The sequence below is a fragment of the Sesamum indicum genome, linkage group LG12 (assembly GCF_026168435.1).
Source record: "Sesamum indicum cultivar Baizhima isolate 11 linkage group LG12, ASM2616843v1, whole genome shotgun sequence".
NCBI lineage: Eukaryota > Viridiplantae > Streptophyta > Magnoliopsida > Lamiales > Pedaliaceae > Sesamum > Sesamum indicum.
Genome location: NC_142668.1, coordinates 4,631,225 through 4,640,291, shown reverse-complemented (window position 1 = coordinate 4,640,291; position 9,067 = coordinate 4,631,225). Strand labels below are relative to the sequence as shown.

Below are 9,067 nucleotides of genomic sequence, written 5' to 3'. Positions count from 1 at the left end.
ATTGGGTGCGCCACAAAAAGCCTATTTAGTCCCTGAGATAAGTAATCAGCAGCAAGCACAAATAACGTAGGGGATAATGGATCCCCCTGCAGCAAGCCGCGTGTCGAATGAAAGAATCCAGCGTGCTCTCCATTCACTAGGACTGAGAACCAACAGTTTGATACAGCATTAACCACCAAGTGAATCCAATGCTGCGGGAAGCCCTTTAGTTGCAAGACTTGAAAGAGGAACTCCCAGTTAACCCGATCATAAGCCTTGGCCATATCAAGCTTAAAAATAACATTCGCCTCGACCGGCGCAACTCCAATGAGTGAACTAATTCTTGGGCTAAAAGGACATTATCACTCAACAATCGTCCCGAGACAAACCCACTCTGGGATGGGGATAACACCTTCGGCAAGACATGCCCAAGTCTGATGGACATCAACTTCGTGCAGATCTTATTCGTAACATTACATAAACTTATCGGCCGATTTTCACTCCAAGAAACTGGGCTGGCGGTCTTTGGATTAAGAGAGATGGTAGTAGCTGTGAAACTCTTGGGCATAGCTATACCACAGAAAAACTCAGATACTGCACAGAAAACATCCTCTAAGACGAGATCCCAACAGGTATGATAGAAAATCGCCCCAAATCTATCTGGTCCTGCAACACTCTCCGGCTCAATGCAGAAAACTGCCTCCCGAACCTCTGCCATCGTCGGCATGGCACACAAGAAACACCTGTCCTCATCTATCAGGCCATCCTCTAGGCAATCTCGATCCATCTCGTCGGGAAACGCTTGCTCTGCGGATAGAAGCTGCTCAAAGAAAGAAGCCGCCGATCTCTTAATTACTATCGGATCAGTTAAAACCTCCCCCTCATGCTGTATCTCAAAGATCGTGCCACGAAACCTCCTCTTCTGAACTAAAGAGTGGAAGTATCTCGTGTTTCGCTCCCCATCTTTGCCCATTTGATCCCGGCCTTTTGTTTCCAAAATGCCTCCTCTTGGGTCAACACCCGAACCAACACTGCCGAGCACCGACTCTGCTCCACAAGCGTGCGATCACAAGGATCAATATCATATGCCTCATCAGCCTCCTTGAGATCTAGCTCTGCCGCTGCAACCCTATCAAGCACATTCCCAAAGACTGTTCTGTTCCATTCCTTCAGACAGTGCTTCAATCGAGTCAATTTCTGCTGAAGGCGAACCATATCATTCCCGATCGTTGGGTATTGCCAATTCAGACGAACAACCTCAAGAAATCCCAGATGCGTGATCCATATGTGTTGAAACCGAAAAGGTGATGCCTTTTGCGTCACAATAGTCTCTACAACAACCAATAAACCACGATGATCCGATTTGGAGAGCTCAAGATGAGTAACTTGTGTTTTCGAAAATACGTCCATCCAACTATCAGTGACCAGGACCCGATCTAGACGTTGTCGCAATAGACGACTATACCAGGTGTAAGGGCTCCCAGTATAACCGGCATCTATAAGGGCACAGTTCGCAATCATGTCATGGAAATCCGACATTGCGATACCACTCGGGGCAGCGCCCCCCGACCGTTCCTCTGGGCAGAGGACAGTATTGAAATCCCCTCCCACAATCCAAGGCGAAGAGCCAACCGAAATCAACCGAAGGCCAGCCCAAAGATCTCGCCGCTCCACCATATCACATTTAGCATATACCGCTGTAACGAACAACGGTTTCGGCCACTTATTTGATTCCAAGTGGAGGTGCAGAAACTGCTCATGATCGATCAAAACCCGACACTGTACCTCCGGTCCCCAGAAAAACCATATTTGATTCACACAATTCGAAACCACCTCCTTAAATCCCAGCCGCCTCGCCATAAACCTTCCCTCAAGGGAGATCATAGGCTCCATGATCGCCAAGAAATTCAGGTGATGTTGTTTCCTGACCCGATTCAAGACCCTCTGTGTAGGATCATTTCCAATTCCCCGAACGTTCCAAAATAATCCTTTCATTGATCAAGGGAGAGTAGATCGTATAGTACTCCTCGTGACGATCCTACGGGGCGGGGAGACTGTCTTTCCACGATCTGGCGAAGCAGAATGATCTGTAGGTGCATCTCCCATGGACCGACCTCGCCGATGGCATGCCATCCTCCTGAGACATCCTCCTCATCCCTCTGAATAACGCCCTCCCCCGTCGGGCCTAAAGCATCATCATCTGTCACTGCAGCACAGTTAGGCAACTCGTGATCTGCTGTATTTACCACACAACCTGGCAACTCGCAAGGCAAACTCGCTGTCTGGGATGCTGGGACAACACATGCATCTACCTGCTCATCGTCTGGCCTCGTGTCAGATGGACCAGACTCTCCCAACTCAGGAACCTTTGGCAGTACCTCCGGAACCGCCGTCTCCTTCCCATTCCTAGAATGGCGCTCATCTATTAGTGTAGTGTGTGAGTCAACCACTTTTGTGACATGACTATCTTTCACCATCCCATCATCCTCATCTTCCGGCAAGTGCACCACTTCTTCCACCTCTGTTTTGGACTCGTCTTTTTGAGGCGCAGCTTCCTGCAATTCACCCTCCGCCTCCTTAGAGCCACTAGTACTAGCCCCAAGGCGAGACTGGGCCGCACTATCATCAAAAGCCACACGCTTACCTTTACGGCGATCTCTCAAATTCTTTTGAGCCCGCAATGCATCCAATTTCACCCGAAGATCCTCCTGATCAGGGATAGGCGGCGGAGAATCATCTTTATTTGCAGGCCTAACCGATGGGGGCTTTGATCTGTGCTTCTCATAGCACTCATCTTCATCATGTCCTAAGTGCTTGCAAGCCCCACAATACTTAGGCAGTTGCTCGTAAATTACAGGCTGGATTATCACTTCTGTCCCAATCCCGAGCCCGATTTCCGTCTGTAGTGGCTCAAGTAAGTTAATCTCAACGCAAACCCGTGCCACACAAGGTCGTACCAAAGTCGCTGTAGATACATCCGTCCTAAGAGGTGTCCCCAACAGATGGACAATGCTAAACAATGCCTCCCGATCAAAAAAACTGGATCGGCAACTCTGGCAAATGAACCCACACTGGAACAATAGGCGACTCTTCCCTTGGATTAAATGTGGGTGTCCATTTAAAGACACGCATAGGAAATCCTTCTACAAACCAAATAGATTTAATCCAAAGCTTAGTATAATCCTCCTCCAATGCAAATTTGATGAACACATGCTGGACATTAATGGCCCCGATAGAGAAATCCCCACGAAATCCCTAGGCCAGCATCCAGCGTCGAAGATTTTGCATGGACGGATAGCCATGCGAGAATTTTCCTACCAAGGCATAACGAAATGGTAGGGATAATCGAGAAATTTCATCAGACAAAAACCTCAGCACCTTCATTCCCTGATCTCGAGAAAAAACACACATCGGGCGAAATGAAGATGTTTCAAAAGATACCGGTGGCGGTGGAGGACGCACAGCTGCACCGGCAACCGCATCACGATAAGACCGCACCAGCGGCGATAAACCCCCTGCCGTAGCAGACATACTACCAATACACAGTCAGCCGCCAGTCAACAGCCCAAACCTCGTCAAAAACTCCGATGATCAACAGCACAAAATCTGACGAAATTCAGCAAATACAGAAAACAATGCGCAGCAAGAAATAGCAGCAGAGAAATTACAGAAATCCGATGAATTACAGCAGTAAAAATCAGCAAACAGCGCAGCAGAATCCGACGGAATTCAGACGAGCAAATCCAGAAAAATGGCACCAATTCACAGCGAAATTGCAGCAACAACCGTGAAAGAACAGCGCAGCAGTAGAGAACGAAATCTGACCAAATAAAACATGAAGCAGCAAAATTCATCAAATTCCAGCAACAAATCAGCAGCAAAAATTAGCAAGAATGCAGCAGAATATTCGCAGAAGAACCGCAGCAAACAAGAATGCAGCAGAAAATTCACAGAAGTCCCACGAACAAACAGCAGCAAAATTCAGCAAGAACGCAGCAGAAAATTCGCTGAAATCCGACTAACGAACAGCTGCAAAATTCAGCAAGAACGCAGCAGAAACTACGCAGAAGTCTGTCGAACTAACAGCAGCAAAATTCAGCGAACGCAGCAGAAAATTCGCTGAAATCCGACTAACGAACAGCAGCAAAATTTAGCAAGAACGCAGCAGAGAATACGCAGAAGTCGGACGAACAAACAGCAGCAAAATTCAGCAAGAATGCAGCAGAAAATTCACAGAAATCCGACGAACAAACAGCAGCGAAATTCAGCAAGAACGCAACAGAAAATTCACAGTAGCAGTGAACGAGCAAGAAATTGCAGCAGTAGCCGCGAAAATGCAGCAGCAGCAGTGATCAATCCCAGACTCCGGCAACTCCAACAGCAAATCAATTGCAAATCCAGCAACAAATCAACGAAATCCTCAGAAAAGCAACAATCCAGCAACCCAGAACAAGAAACAGCAAGATCCAAGCTAAAATCCCGCAAATCCGACGAAATAGCAAAATTTACAGAACCCGCAAATCGCAGAAACAGCGAAAAAATTGACAGAAATCGCAGCAAATCCGATGAATAAAACACTCCAAACAGCCTCAAAAACCAAGATCAACAGCACCCCAACCAAATCTGCGATTACAGACGAAAAACACAAACTCACAAAATCGCAGAAATGCGCGCTGTAATTAACCTTTGAGCCCAGCCTCAATTCTCAACGAAAAATCAAATTAAGGGATGAGAAATGTTCCCCATGAGATGAGCAATCGTTTGATATAAGTGGCAGCCTGAAATTCGCCGGAACGGCGACGGAATTGACGATAGAAGAATCCGTCGAAATACAGATCTACAGATTTTTAGGGCAATCAGCTGCAGATTTACTTCAGCAGCCACACAGCATGGTGGCGATGTTCTTCTGACGGCGAGACAAGCGGCGGCCGGAAGAAGTATTCCGGCGGCCGGCTAGCGGCGGCGCGGCAGTGGCAGCAACTCTCAATTAATGCAGTGTGTGTAGTGTGTGTGCGAAAAAATGAGAGAATGTTTCCATTTTTAGAAGTCCATTAGATTTAGATTGTACTCATTCCAATTACCAGACTCGTAGAGCCCGGTATTGTTATTTATTGTCACTACCTCCCCGTGTCAGGATTAGGTAATTTGCGCGCCTATTGCCTTCCTTGGATGTGGTAGCCGTTTCTCAGGCTCCCTCTCCGGAATCGAACCCTAATTCTCCGTCACCCGTCACCACCATAGTAGGCCACTATCCTACCATCGAAAGTTGATAGGGCAGAAATTTGAATGATGCGTCGCCGGCACGAGGGCTGTGCGATCCGTCAAGTTATCATGAATCATCGCAGCCGCCCGTGTCGACCTTTTATCTAATAAATGCATCCCTTCCAGAAGTCGGGGTTTGTTGCACGTATTAGCTCTAGAATTACTATGGTTATCCGAGTAGTAGGTACCATCAAACAAACTATAAATGATTTAATGAGCCATTCGCAGTTTCACAGTCTGAATTAGTTCATACTTACACATGCATGGCTTAATCTTTTAGACAAGCATATGACTACTGGCAGGATCAACCAGGTAGCATTCCTCACCGACTCCGCCGCCCGCATGGGACGAGCCCAAAACGGTGGAGGGCGTCGTTCGCACGAAGCATTGAACGCTTGGTTTCGAGGTATACAGAGGCCGAGGTCCTCGTACCCACCGTGTGCTCCGCATCTGAGAGATCGGGCGACGATGCAATGGGCCAACGACCCGGGCACGTGCAGCCATGCGCGGGTCGTGGGACACAGCGTGCGCCTCGAGGTGCCTGCGCCGCGGCCCCGAGGGGTGCGGCGCAGGGCGAAAGCGGGACGTTCGGGACAATAGAATGCCTTCGCGATAGGTATGCAGCATAGGAAACCGACCGCGGCCAAGGCAGGAGCGCGCTTGGGCCGACGACTAAAGCAGCATGCGGGGGATGTTGCCGCTGCCCGAGCAGGGATCCAACATGCCCACACACACCAATCACCACTCACACGCCCATTACGTACGCAATGCCCTAGCACACAAGCCAACGCCCGCCGTCCCACGACGCATTCGAGCATCGCGGCAGGCGAACAGCAGCAAGCACGCCCAAGCATGCCCCGGTAGGCACGAAGATTAGGGACGAAGCACGAGTTGGGAACCGAGGAGCACAAACCTAGGGACAGGAACAGCTTGCTTGTGCGGGCCGTCGTCGGCTGCCCCCCGACGCATCCACTATTGATTTTTAGAGCAGACTTTGAAACAGGCAATTATAAAAAAAATCATTCCTAACACCGTTCCTAGTAATAAAAACGACGTTGTTTTTGTTCACGAGCATTATTTAAAAAATGTTCCTATTGTCTAACCGTTCTAAATAAAATAAAACAATGTCATTTTGTTTCGAAATAACGTCATTTTGGTATAATATTAACAAGACTGTTCCTATTTATTCCAAACCTTTCCTAATTGTATTTTAAAATTATTTCCCCAAAACCTTCAGAAAAATAATAAATATAGAACAAACCGTCGCAGACATGTTAATGATAAAAAAAAAATAAACTAATAATTAATTAAGGCTATTGAAAACATATAATTCTATGGATTAAATTGATGAATGTTCAAAAGATGAAGTATATTTGTATATACAAAATTTTTAGTCTTACATATATGTAAATAGCATCTTATATTATTGTATTGGATTGCACAGACTATTAAAATTTTAATCAGACCGTTGGGTATTATGAAATCGATAAAATACTACATTCGATAAAGTTTCGGATATTTTTGTTATACGAATGCTAAGATATCGTATCTGATACACAATCAATGATGTTAAAGCGATGCAATTGTCCCTTAGACCATTAGATTTTAGATCAGACTACTAGATATGTTCACCTATGAAAAATATTGTTATACGTTTAAATTTAAAATTAATCAGGGTCTCGGATGTTGAGATATCATAATAGGGTATTGAACGAGCAATCTGTGGACATATTTAGAGATGGTCTCTAGAGCTCATTCAGGAAAGGGTTTCCTTAATCATTTTAGGAACATATATTTTATACATTTAGGAACGTTTTTTTTTTTAATTTTACCTTTTGGAACAGTGAAAAATAAAAAAATCATTCCTAAATTGATTTTCCCTCCAGTTTTCCTTTGGCACGAAATTAAATCTATTGGAACTTATTTTGGAATGGTCAAAACTAATTGACCATTCTTACGTTTTGATTTTCCCTCCCTTTTAATTTAGGATATTATATACATACAGGAATGCTTTTTTTTTTTTTAATGTGCGTTCCACGTTGAAACAGTCTTAGGAACTATTTTCTAATTTTTAACGGTTCCTAGATAAAAAAATATTATGTTTTGTTTTTTAAAAAAATAAGTTTACAGATTATACTTCTAAATTAGCTGGTCAACTATTTTCAAAAATTGATATCGGTAAGTTTGTCATTTTTATTAATTTCTATTGGTGAAATACACAAACACTTGGTACAGAAGCGTTAAATGTCAATTATAATTATTGTCTTCTTTAGTCTCGTATTCCTCGTCAAAGTTATCTTCGTCAGGCTCGTCATCAAATTCACAGTTCCCGATGGGAATGTACCTGCTCCTTGTTGATTAGCAATAGAAAGATCCACAACTAATTGAATACCATTTGGGTCATGCAGCTCATAATTATGATTGTCCGTCGCAACGTGTGGAGTAGGTATTATTTCATCCTCATGAAACGCAACGTCGGTCCATCAAGAGTCATCGATGACTCTTCTGACTCTTATTTTGCAGACAGCCATCCAGTCCACTTTGTCTCTCTTCATGCCCGGGTACTCCGGTAGTAGACTTATACTGCTTGCTGTGGCAGGATGAATGGTTTGTTTTTTCGGTATACTTTCTTGAAGTTTATATGAAGAAGGTGATAACGAGGATGTACCTTTGTACGTCTCACGGGATCGACCTAGCGGCATTTAAACAGAAGGATCTGCATGTTGGAATAAGTGGGTAATCCAATTGAATTATCTTTTCGAGATTCCATAGAAGTCGCAATCTGTGTCTGTACATGATGAGCTTTTGGCACACACCCCACAGTTCATAGTTGGCTTGCCTATGCAATGCACCTCAATGTGAAAATTGTAACCATTTACAAAGTAGTACAGGAATGTTGTGACCTCATCTGTAGGACCCTAATAATGCAACTTGAAAAGCTCGTTGTCCGTGTAATTCAATTCGAATTTAACCCATGTTGCACATATTAGAGAAACCATATATTGACAAATTATAGTCTTAATACAATTAAAAAAACATAACTTACACGACGTTTGGATCAATCCTTGAATTGAGTAGCTACTAGCTCATTCTTTGCATTAGATCATTCTTGCGCATTGGGAATGTCTCATTCTTCGCACTGTCATGCGTCGGTGCACTCACATGCCACAAATTCTACAACTCCTTGATCAGCGGCTCTAGGTAAACATCGATGAGATGTTTCAGATTGGAAGGACTGGGCATCATCATTTTCAGGAACATATATTTGAAATTTGTTGAGTTGTCTTTTATCATAAGGTGTTACCATTCTTTGAACACTTAACTAGATTCTTGCGTGGATACTTTCGTCTGTTATCCATAAAGTTTGGAATGAAATTCTTGAACCTATTTTATCTCTATTTCTTTGCATCAAGGACGAGCAAAGGGTAAGTGGGGGGATATTTGATAGGATCGCATTTTATGCTTATTTTATGTGATATTTTGACATATTCTATGATAAAAATGCTCCTAATTAAATATTATTTTGCAGCATTAGGATAAATAAAATGAAAAATAAAGAAAAGAACCAAAATAAAAATTTGGACAAGCCTCAAACTCGATTTTTGGTAAGAATTTTGAGCTGCTTGGATTATCTTTTGATGAATGAGGAGTTTAACTAGGATTATAATTTTATTTCCATTAGTCTTTTAGTTCAATTAGGAATCTATCTTTGATCATAGTAGAATTAGGTATTAGTTACTATATATATGTGATGTAATTCACTTTACGAGATAACTTTTGAACTTTTCTATTTCTCTACGTTTTTATGATATTTTCTTACTTTGCT

General features: G+C 43.7%; 1 protein-coding gene across 1 annotated transcript; it reads right to left on the bottom strand.

The window, feature by feature from the left end:
* Nucleotides 1-906: 906 nt before the first annotated feature.
* Nucleotides 907-1,872, bottom strand: LOC110012670 (uncharacterized). The gene has a single exon (XM_088876508.1). The coding sequence runs from the start codon at nt 1,870-1,872 to the stop codon at nt 907-909; it is 966 nt and encodes a 321-aa protein (XP_088732634.1).
* Nucleotides 1,873-9,067: the final 7,195 nt, after the last annotated feature.